This window comes from Geotrypetes seraphini, chromosome 16 (assembly GCF_902459505.1).
Source record: "Geotrypetes seraphini chromosome 16, aGeoSer1.1, whole genome shotgun sequence".
In the NCBI taxonomy this organism is placed as follows: Eukaryota; Metazoa; Chordata; class Amphibia; order Gymnophiona; family Dermophiidae; genus Geotrypetes; species Geotrypetes seraphini.
Window position 1 is genome coordinate 26,918,870 of NC_047099.1, and position 11,926 is coordinate 26,930,795.

The window sequence follows — 11,926 nt, forward strand, 5'->3', positions numbered from 1 at the left end:
AAGAGAAAACCCAAAGAGATATTGCTTAAAAGGGCCAGATTATATAAGTCTGAAATATTAAAGACCATGCCACTTGTATGCCTTGGTCGGTATGCCAGCTGCAGTGACCTGTATTTGTTATATATGTTGCCTAGTTACTGTTTAATGTTCATTTCAAAATCTCTTGATACTCGGTTGAAACATTTTCAATCTAAGGGGTACTTGGCTTGAAGAAGTTGGAACACACTGGTGTACACACACAGGAAAAGTGGGATATCAAGTCCCATCCCATTCATCCAACACTCGCTACCTATTCTCCCCTAATCTCAACTGATTAGCTCAGTCAGTGATATTCAAATGACACAATTATAGGGTTACCTGGAACTCAGAAGCGCCGCTCCCAATCTGATTCACATTTGGCAGAGATCCTCCGTAACAGGGTCCCCGGCAGTTAAGTCTCAGCTTCTGAGCCTGTAACTACAACCAAAGCGAAAACATTCAGTTCCCAGCAAGGATAAAATCTAAAGAAAAGGTGAAGTCAAGGCAGGGATCTCAAAGTCCCTCCTTGAAGGCCGCAATCCAGTCAGGTTTTCAGGATTTCCCCCACTGAATCTGCATGAGATCTATGTGTATGCACTGCTTTCAATGCATATTCATTGGGGAAATCCTGAAAACCCAACCGGATTGCGGCCCTCAAGGAGAGACTTTGAGATCCCTGAGTCAAGGGCATATATCCACAATCCGTACCTGGGTAAAGAAACTGGTTAAGTGACGGGCAGCAGAATGGAAGTAAATGGAATACAGAAAGAGCAGAGACAATTCCTGACTGGGAAAAATTTGACAAATTAATTTACTAAATATGCAAAATCATTTTGTCCTCTAGATAATTGTCCACCTGTCATTTTGAAATCTGCACCATTAAAATTTCATAAAGAAGTCCTTCACTGGATCACTTTATTATTACAAAACGGTACATTTCCCGTGAACTTGGGACATATTATAATTACACCTATAGTCAAGAATACCAAAGAATCTTTAACTCTCACTAGTAATTACAGACCAATAGCAGCCATTCCCTTCTTTGTTAAACTAATGGAAGGTCTGGGAAATATTGGATTAACAAATTATCTTGAACAATTTTGCATTTTACATACTTCACAATCAGGGTTCCCGTTCTTGACTATTTTCATCAGCTATTTAATAAAGGAATGAGCGCTATAATTTTACAATTAGATATTAGCAGTGCATTCGATCTTTGCCACCTCACGTTTGAGCAATTCCCAATTCTCAGATTTACTGTCAAGCACATGCTCGGCCCAGCAAAACCACACCCGAGCCACCAGCCCGCCACACATTGCCGCCTGGACCGCGAGAGCTGTCACATCAAAACTCTGTTTAAGGAGGAACTCCAACTTACGCTCCTCCAGGTCCTTCAAGGCCGCACCGCCCTCAACAGGCACGGTATGCCTCTTAGAGATGGCCGAGACCACCGCGTTCACCACAGGCGACTTCAGAGTGTCCCTATCCCCTTCAGGAATGGGATACAGGCGGGCCATAGCGCATGCAAAACGAAAGGGCGCTTCCGGCACCTGCCACTGTGCGAGCATAATGTCCCGAATATCCTGATGCATAGGAAAACAGCGGGAAGCAGAGCGTATCCCCTTCAGCAAGGTGTCCACCGTACGCAGGGGCTCCGACATGGTGTCCTCAAAGTGCAAAACCGAGGAGACTTGAAGAATTAGCTCATGAAGCTCGTCCCGCTGAAAAATACGCACCACAGATGCATCTTCGCCAGCTGGTGGGTGCTCGAACCCCTCACTGGTGGAATCCAACCCCCCCCCAAGAGGATCCTGGAAATCTCCCCAAGGGTCCAGATCCTCACCAATAATATCTTGCTCCTCAGGGCAAAAATCCTCATCCCAACAGACCCTCGGGCGTTTGGATGAGAGAGGAGTAGAGGGGGGCAAAACCGCCGCTGTGAGGGGCCACACCGGGGAAGACATCAAAGGCAAACCTCCCCTCCTCCCCCCGGAGTGGACATGGAACCTTCAGCCACCAGCACATAAGCTTTAAATAGTGCCAACATAAATTCAGGGGGGAAAACTCCTGGCGGCCCCAAGGGACTTCCTGCCCCAGCAGGGGACCCTGCCATACCTTGCCTCTGTATTTCCAGAACAGGGGGAAGGTCACCTGAGGTAACAGAAATGAAGGAGGAAGTTCCTGCCGAAATTGGACCTGAAACCGCCAAAATCGGAGCGCCTATGGCCTGTCGTGTCTGAAAAGCCTGAGACTTTCCTGATGCTGAGACTGAGGAACCGACCAACGCAAAAAGGGAATCCTCAGCCGCTCCGGCAGTAAGGGAATCCTTCGCGAGGTACATGACCGCTGGCAACCGCTGCCAACGAGAGTCCCCCCACCGCTCCGGCCTGCACAACGCTTGCACAGGCAGGCCACGAGTACCTCGCGTCTGGAGCGCAGTGAGCATTTTTTCCCCCTTAAAAGTGCTCTTTGTGCTGAAAAACACCCTAACTGTAATAAAAGTGACGGTTAGATGAGAAAAAAACCCAATACAAATGGCAATTTTAAAGGGAATCAAGTCCTTCAGACCGGCACACCTCAGGATTTTTTTTCCCAACTTAGAACACACTCCATGTCTCTCAAAGCTCCAGGCCACCAGCTGAGGCACCTCTACAAAAAATGTAGAAAAATGCAAAGTGATGCACCTGGGCAGGAAAAACAAGGAGCACCAGTATACCTTGTTTGATGTAACTTTGGGCAAAAGCGAACAAGAAAAGGACCTGGGGGTAATGATAGACAGGACCCTGAAGCCGTCGGCTCAATGCGCAGCGGCGGCAAAGAAAGCAAACAGGATGTTAGGCATGATTAAGAAGGGAATCACGAGTAGATCGAAGGAGGTCATAATGCCGCTTTATAGAGCAATGGTCAGACCACACTTGGAATACTGTGTCCAACACTGGTCTCCATACCTGAAGAAGGATATAACACTGCTGGAGAGAGTGCAGAGGCGAGCGACGAAGCTAGTAAAAGGTGTGGAGAACTTGAGCTACAATGATTGCCTCAGAAAACTGGGACTATTCACCCTCGAGAAGAGAAGACAGAGGGGATCTGATAGAGACTTTTAAAATTCTAAAAGGAATCGACAAAATGGAGCAAGTTCACTCACCAGCAGGAGGAAAGGAGGGTGAGCAAGTAACAACGTTATTCACATTGTCAAATGTGACTCGGACAAGAGGTCATGGACTGAAGCTGAGAGGGGACACGGCCAGGACAAATGTCAGAAAGTTCTGCTTCACACAGCGAGTGGTGAACGCCTGGAACTCTCTCCCGGAAGAGGTGATGGAGGAAACCACCATTCTAGGATTTAAGGAAAAATTGAACGCACATCTTCTTGCAGGACACATTGGGGGATAAGAGTGATTAAGGTATTTGCTGGGTAAACCTGGCTGAGCCTCCGCGTGTGCGGATCACCGGACTAGATGGATCCCAGGTCTGATTCGGTGCAGGCATTTCTTATGTTCTTATGTAAGATGGAGGAAGGTGAGGGGAGAGACCCAGCACGAGACCCGCTAAGTTTAACACCCCCGAGGTCGGACGGATCCCCAAACAGGACCTGTCCAAGCTCTATCCGGCATAAAAGGGGAACCCAGGAGTCCAAAACAAAATTACAACAGTACTAAGAGGGAAGCCGAATTAGTCTTACCACCTGCTTTAATGGAGACTGAGGAATAGTGCTGCCCGATTCAGGAAAAAAAAAAATTTCAATTCGATTCAGCCTATTGAATTGGTTTTTCGATTCGATTTTCCTGCCCAATTGGGTGTTTTTCTCAAACATCCTGGTGGGTTTATTTTATAGCTTTTTCACCCCCTTTGGCTTCTCCTAACCACACTGGCGCTGTAGTGTAAACAAAATAAAGAAACAAAAAGGACTTTTCCTCTCTCTGTTAAATCCTAGCTCACGTTTGCGGTCTAACACCAGCTCTGGCAGGATACACTTTTCAAATCTGACATATTGTAATCACAAAACAGAAAATAAAATTATTTTTTCTACCTTTTGTAGTCTGGTCAATATTCAAATCTTGTTGGTTCCAGGCTCTGGTTGTCTTCTGATAACTTGCTTGCCAGGGTCTCCTTCTTTCTTCGTGCTAACCATCCATCTGCCATCTCTGTCCTCCCCTTCCGTTTCCCTTCCCTCCCCCGGAGGTCTGGCATCTTTCCTTTTTTTCGTCTCCATCCACAGATCCACCTTTTCTCAACTACCCTTTCATCCAGCATCTCTCCCTCCTTCCCCACCACCCCAGGGTCCACCATCTCTTCCCAACTACCCTCCTATCCAGTATCTCTATCCCCCTTCCACACCATCCCTTGTGTCCAACTTCTCTCCCTTTCTGTTCCTTCCCTCCCTAAATCACATTGTCCATCATCTCTCTCCTTCTCCTCTATTTTCAGACCCATTATTTCTTTCCCCTCCCCCAAAGTCTGGCATATGCAAGACACTTTGAACCCCCCCTCCCTCCCTAGCGATCTTTCCACTGCTTCGGAGCTGTTTCCTCCGCGATCCTGCCTCTGACGTCAGAGGAGGGATGGGACCGCGGCAGAGGAAACAGCTCCGAAGCAGTGGAAAGATCGCTAGCATCGCAATCTTATCTGCAGGCTGTTCCTCACAGGTAAATGGTGCAGGAGGCCGGGGGGGGGTGGAAAGCCGAACGCCAGGGGTGGAAACAGGCCAGGGGAGAGAACCGGACGCCAGGGGGGAACCCGACAGCAGCACTTCCCAATGACCCTCCCCCCTTGCCCTCTAAAGTAGGTGCGGTAACAGCGCTGCCATTCCTGCTTTAGGGGGCAAGGGGGGAGGGTCAGCTGAATCGGGAACCAATATTTTTTTATTTCAAATCGATTCGAATCGATTCACCCGAAGTGAATTGATGAACCGATTCGAATCGTGAATCGGGCAGTACTACTGAGGAAGACTGAATTGCTAGGCAGATTCTACCCTGATATACAAGTTTGTGCTCAGTCTCCACCTGCTGGTAACAGTGAGGCATATAACCCATTCGTATGGACTATACCAGTCTACCAATCGATACAGAAATGGTCATTTTTCTCAAGGGAGAAGGGTGAATAATGGCATGCCACAGGGATCTGTACTGGCGCTATTTAACATATTTATAAATGATCTGGAAATGGGAACGACAAGTAAAGTGATTAAATTTGCTGATGACACAAAACTATTCAAAGTGGTTAAAATACATGTGGATTGTGAAAAACTGCAGGAAGACTGGGCATCCAAATGGCAGATGAAATTTAATACGGACAAATGCAAAGTGATGCACATTGGGAATAATCATCCAAATCATAGTTACCAAATGCTAAGGTCTACCTTAGAGGTCAGCACCCAAGAAAAAGATCTGTCATCGTAGAAAATACAATGAAACCTGTCAGCATAGCTATCGCTACCATTCAGCATTTTTAGTTGGCATTACTTATGTCAGCGAAGGCCTATGGGAAATTATATCAATCTGACTCTGGCATGTGAATGCAGATAGACCCTGAGGGCAGGGAGACGGTTTTAAGTAGCCCTGATTGAATCATGACTAGCTAAAAGGTGTTAATGTCTGATTAAGAGGGTGCTTAGGACAATGGGTCCAGGTGCACAGATCAAGAAGATAGGCTGCTTGAATGGGACAAAGAAGCCAGAGACTAATCCCATCTACCATGCCTGCAAGTATCACACCCTCCTTAGCAATTAAATTAACCAGTTTCAAACAGTTTACAAATTCTAAACAGAAAGATACTGGGACATACAATAGTTTCTATACACAGAATAAGATTCCAAGCTATAAAATCCTCCTCTCTACAACACACAAAAAGCTATCAATCTATCTATCTCTTGGCACTCTGGTCCTCTCTTCTATCTCTTGAGCTCTCTCTTTCTCTGTCTATCTTTCTCTTTATCTATGGAACACGAAGCATCACCCCATTCCCCTTTTCTCTCTCTCTGCCTTTCCCTGGAACTTCACACTTCCTTATGGACTCTGTAAGGCAGGGAAACTGCTTTGCTCTCTACTTAATTGTAATGCTTAATTGTTGTAATGCCTATGAATACTACTTTTCTGTAAGACTATTTCTATAATATATTCTTTATGCAATCACCTCTGGCTGTGCCTCTTTGATTCTACTTCCTGGTGAGTCTTCAGTGAGGGAACTGAACCTGGGACCGGGCGTTTGTCAGGGCGCCTCTCAAGTGACCCCACCAACCATATATTGTGGGGGCCACTAACAAACCTGACAAAACCTTCTATCCAATGTGCAGCAGTGGCCAAAAGAGCAAACAGGATGCTAGGCATTATTAGAAAAGGGATGGTAAATAAGCCCAATCTAATATAATAAAGCCCTAAGCGCGCATGCGCACTCCCACCTGTGTGCTTCCGTTTTCCGTGCGCTGTAGGGACCCACAGGTAGGAGTGCACATACGCGCGGTGGCGCAGAGCCTGTCGGCCGCGGCAGCTCTTGCCATCTCAAGGATAAAACCAAGAAGCACAAAATCTATAAGAAGCACATCTGAAGATCTTATGAGAAGGCTGTAAGTTGCAGTATATAGTACTCCCTCCCTCCCTTCCTGTAAGTTTGCCACCGCCGCTGCCATCCTTCCCCAGAACCCACGCTCGCGGCAGCAGAAAGAAGAGGCCGTACAGCGCCGCATCTCCCGCGGCTTCGGAGTGTGAACTGGCCAGGGCAACGTCAGCGGGGACCGGAGCTGGAAGGGAGAGGAGCTGCTCGCCTCTCTCCTCCCCTCCCCCAACGGACTTTAATTCCTGGCTCCCAGGCTTCTCCTCCTGCTCCGGATGAGCCCGCGTAAAAACCCCCAAAACCCCCAGAGCTCGCTTCGGGTCCGGCAAGGGCTGCAGGTCCTGAAACCTTCCGATTCAAGCAGCGTCTGCAGCACTCTACACACGCTGCTTCAGGGCCTTCTACTGCCCTGATTTGCTGGGCAGTAGAAGGCCCCGAAGCAGCATGTGTAGAGTGCTGCAGACGCTGCTGGAATCGGAAGGTTTGTCGGGACTGTGGGAAGGGAAGTGGGGGGGGGGTGGCGGTAAGGGACTAAGGGAGCCGGCCAGACCGCGGGAAGGGAAAGGGGGGTAGGGGAAACGCTGCTGCTGCACAGGGAAGTGGTGTGTGGGGAGGGAAATGGAGGAGGAGGGAGTGCTGCTGTAGCTGCTGCACAGGGAAGTGGTGGGAGAGAAATGGTGCTGCATTGGAGGCAGGGAGAGAGACAGATAGATAGAAAGAAAAGAAGAAAGACACAGGGGCAGGGAGAGACACAGAAAGACAGACAAAGGGGGCCAGGGAGAGACAGAAATAAAGACACACAGACATATATTCAAGCACCCGTTAATGTAACGGGCTAAAATACTAGTAATATTATAATGCCTCTGAATTTCTCCATGATATGACCTCATCTTGAGTACTGCGTTCAATTCTGGTCACTATATCTCACTCACAAAAGATATAGTGGAATTACAACCAAGTTTATTAAGGATTTTCTATCCACCTCTTTCCTATTGATTACTGTATTTCCTCCCCTTTCCCTCTGTTTTTTTCCTTACTAAATCTTTCTTTCCTTCTCCCTTTTATGTAAACCACCTAGCTGTTCTCGATAGGCAAGCACTGAATAAACTTGGAAACTTGGACAGACCATCAGGGCAGCTCAGGGTAGGGGAGAAAGGCAGCAGTAGAGTACATAGACTTGACAATCAAGGTAAGGGATAGAACTACAATATAATAAGGGACGTGGGGGTTAAAAACAAGAGGGAAAGCAGTAATGTCTTCAGGACTAACACCCAGCTCAATGAGAGAATATGCTGGAGACTAGTAGGGAGCTCAGGAGTAGGCATCCTTGAACGGAAGCATCTTAAGATCAATCTTGAATTTATTAAATAGATGTTTGAGGTCGTAGGTGTTTGGGAAGGGAGTTCCACAATTCTAGACCTTGTACTGAGAAAGTAGATTGTCTGATATGTTCATGCACAATTTCACAGTATGTCAGAACTAGAGAAGAACACGAGGACAAATTTGTTCCCGCCCCCGCAGGATCTAACCCCTGCCCTGTCCTTGCCCCATCCCTGCAAGCCCAGTCCTCATCTGCAGAAGTCTCTAAATTATAAGTGTTCAAGGCTTGTGCAGATGAGGACAGAGTTTGCAGGGATGGGGCAGAGACAGAACTCAATAGGGATGGAGACAGATCCTGCAGGGATAGGGATAAATTTGTCCCAAACCATTCTCTAGTCGGAACCACTAACTGGTTTTGTCTAGTAGATCTCAGTGCTCTTGCTAGAGCATATGACATGAGGTAACAAGCAAGGTAGGCTGGCTCGCCCAAAGTCAGAACTTTCACAACTAACAAAATATGAGTTTATAAGTAAAGTCCATTTTCATTATTCACGGTAGCACAGTTCCTGAAAATGTTTGTGAACCACAAAATCATGAATAACAAAAAACTGAGTCTATGAGAAAACAGAAGTTAGGTTCTAGCAGTACACATTGCGCCTCAAAACCGCATAAAGTAAACAATCGATCCTAATGGGAAAACAGGATTAGGTTACCGAATGGGACAGCACTTGGAGTACCTATAGATGCTTGCAATTCACTCTCTGGACACTTGGGGGCCATTTCTGGAAGCAAACGCCAGTCCGTGAAGTGAAAGTGAAAGCAAAGATATTTTTTTAAGATCAGGTCTGAGAATAAGCAAACAGTGGCGCAAATGGGGAATGTCAGTCACAATGGATGCAACTTTAGATACGTGAAATCACGCATCAGGAACATGCAAATAATGAGAACAGACTATATATGGTGAGCAATAGGCAACCAGTGTACATTTTTTTAGTAAAGAGGTAACACAGTCATGCTTCTGAACGTTATGAATTAGCTAACTTGTAGTGTTTTGAATAACTTGCAGTCTTTGGAGACCCTTAATTATGAGTCCGGTATTATAGGGAGTCAATGTGGTCTAACTGTTGGATGACTGAGGATAGAGGAAGAGCAACCAAGATGGTAAAGGGGATGGCACGCCTCTCTTATGAGGAAAACCTAAAAAGGTTAAGGCTCTTCATCATGGAAAAAAGTTAGCCGAGGGGAAACATAATTGAGGTCTACAAAATCCTGAGTGGAGTTGAACAGGTAAAAGCGAATTGATTTTTCACTTTCCAAAATTACAAAGAATAGGGGACACTCAATGAAGCTATGTAGAAATACCTTTAAAAACAAATAGGAGCAGTTAGTGTAGCTGGGTTTAAAAAAGGTTTGGAGGAAGAGCCCAGAAGGAGGCCACTGATTGCCCTACTATTTGGGTTTCTACCATGTACTCATGGAAACAGGATACTAGGCTGGTGTGACACAGTAAGGCAGGGGTAGGGAACTCCAGTCCTCGAGAGCCGTATTGCAGTCGGGTTTTCAGGATTTCCCTCCATGAATATGCATGAGATCTATTTGCATGCACTGCTTTCAATGCATATTCACGGGGGGAAATCCTGAATACCCGACTGGAATACGGCTCTCGGGGACCCCTGCAGTAAGGCCCATCGAGCCATTGCGACATCACTGATGAGGTTGGCTCTCAGGCATTATGACATCACCATCTCAGCTCTGGAATGTTGCTACTATTTGGGCTTCCGCCAGGTACCGGTGACCCAGATTGGCCGCTGTGGAAACAGGAAACGGGTCTAGACGGACCCATGCTCTGACCCAGTACGGCTAATCTCATGGTCTTATACTATTGCCATATTTGCCGGCATATAAGACGACTGGGCGTATAAGACGTCCCCCCAACTTTTACAGTTAAAATATAGTTTGTTATATACTCGCCATATAAGACTACCCCTTCTTCCGCACACCTTCTGCACAACAAATAAAACTTAAAAGAACATCAGAATTTATTTCAACAATTTTAATTAATTCACTAAAGCTGAATAGAACAATAAACCCATGGGAGCTGCCATGCTATTTGTTTTCTAAACTGTTAACCAAATTGAAACTGTCAATGATAGAAGGAAGATAACACATAGAGGGAGAGAGCAAGTGCCGGGCAAGTCCCTAGCAAGTTTGCTGGCATGACAGTTTCCCTTTAAAAGCCTTCAAAAGCCTCCTGTTCGCCCCCGCAACTTCCTTAAGGGCTAGACTCCACACACGGCCGCATGTGCGAGAGACGTAGTAAAGAGAAAAGGGGTGGGGCCAGAGCGCCGCTGCTTCCCGCTGCGCAGGATGAAGGAGATGGCACCCTTGTCACACTGATGTCCCGCCATGGCCCCGCTGATGTCCCGGCAGGTTTACTAGTACCGTAAGCACCGTAAGGAGGTAAGGAAGGAGATGTTAGGGCATGTAAAGTAAGGGCATGTAAACAGTACCCGGCGTATAAGACGACCCCCGACTTTGGGGAGGATTTTAAGGTACTGAAAAGTCGTCTTATACGCCGGCAAATACGGTATATATTATACCCCTTCCTCACTTACATTGATGTACTTTTCGGAAAAGATCCAGATATCTTATAATTTATAATCCTCTACCACACCATGAATCAATGTTATGTCATTCTCTCGGTAATGTCCAGATCTCTTCTAACTTGTAATCCGCCTAGAACCGCAAGGCACAGGCGGAATAGAAATCTCTAATGTAACACCAACACTTTGTCTGTACATTATTGACTATTGTACTTTTCTTGTGTACCATTTTCCATTTGTATTTTCTAAAACTTTCAATACATTTTCAAGGAAAAAAAAAACAAAAAAACTAACAAGCAACCAAAACAAACATAAAAGCAGCATCAGGGAAAGAATAAATGATGCCTGGAAAGTGGCAAGGCCGGCACCAGGGGTGGAATTGGGGAAAGGCCCAGGAGAAAGCGAGCTGGACTTAAACTGAAAACGACTCTTCGCGCTTGAAAGGCCCGAACTAAAGAGCCGAGGGCAGAGGGGGGACCCACTCGTCCCAGCGAAGCCGGCCTCTCACCCGCGCCGAGCCGATGCCCGTCATGACCTCCTCGAAGGCCGCCGTCTCCTCGGCCTGCCTCTGCTGCTGCAGCGCGATCTTCTCGCTGAACTTGCGCGGCTTGGAGGCCGCGCTGGGCCCGTTCGCCCCCGGAGCCGCCATCTTGGGCCGCGCGCGCCAGGGCCGCCGGGAGCCGTAGTCCGGCCGGCGCTGCGGAGGGGCCGGGCCGCGTTGCCCGCTGGGCCATGGAGTTGCTGGAAGACGTCGGCGGCCCCCGCCCCGACGCTCCGGGAACTACACGTCCCACAAAGCCCGCAGGTTACGGAAAGGGAAGCTGTCAGAAGCAGCATGGAACTACTTGCTTGGCGGGTTCTCCAAGATGTAGATAGAGAGAAGGCAAAGATGGGTCAATTCTCTGAGATGATAATTATTCTCCATTCTGCAAAGGCACACAACCCAGAAATAGGCCTCCACTGCCAACTGGATCCAGTGCCTGCTTTTCAGAAGGAATGCAATGGGATGAACGGAGGATTGGGTCAACCCTGTCCTGCATCCTGAACCACCTCAGTTTGTGCTTTGATCCGGGATAAAAGGAGCCAGTAACAGCACAGGGCTGACAGCAGGAAGTAAAGAGGGAGATTTTGCTCAACATGGCATAGGGCAGGGGTGTCCAATGTCGGTCCTCGAGGGCCACAGTCCAGTCGGGTTTTCAGGATTTCCCCAATGACTATGCATTGAAAGCAGTGCATGCAAATAGATCTCATGCATAGTCATTGGGGAAATCCTGAAAACCCGACTGGACTGCGGCCCTCGAGGACCGACATTGGACACCCCTGGCATAGGGAACATGGTAATTGATTCATCCCCTTCCCCTATGCCAGGGGTAGGGAACTCTGGTCCTCGAGAGCCATATTCCAGTCGAGTTTTCAGGATTTCCCCATTGAAAGCA

At 47.4% G+C, this 11,926-nt stretch overlaps 1 protein-coding gene across 5 annotated transcripts in view; it reads right to left on the bottom strand.

Annotated features, from left to right (window-relative positions):
* The window catches only part of CRTC2 (CREB regulated transcription coactivator 2), a 53,949-nt gene extending 42,690 nt beyond the window's left edge, over window positions 1-11,259 (bottom strand). Inside the window, exons 1-2 of one of the 5 annotated variants that reach the window (XM_033924108.1) lie at window positions 10,999-11,259; window positions 358-456 (exon numbers count right to left, since the gene is read on the bottom strand). In XM_033924108.1, the coding sequence (XP_033779999.1) occupies window positions 358-456; window positions 10,999-11,139 (240 nt within the window). In that variant the 5' untranslated portion in view covers window positions 11,140-11,259. The remainder of the gene's footprint in view (window positions 1-357; window positions 457-10,998) is intronic. The other 4 variants (XM_033924106.1, XM_033924105.1, XM_033924109.1 and 1 more) reach the window with 4 other exon arrangements.
* Between the last annotated feature and the right edge of the window lie 667 nt (window positions 11,260-11,926).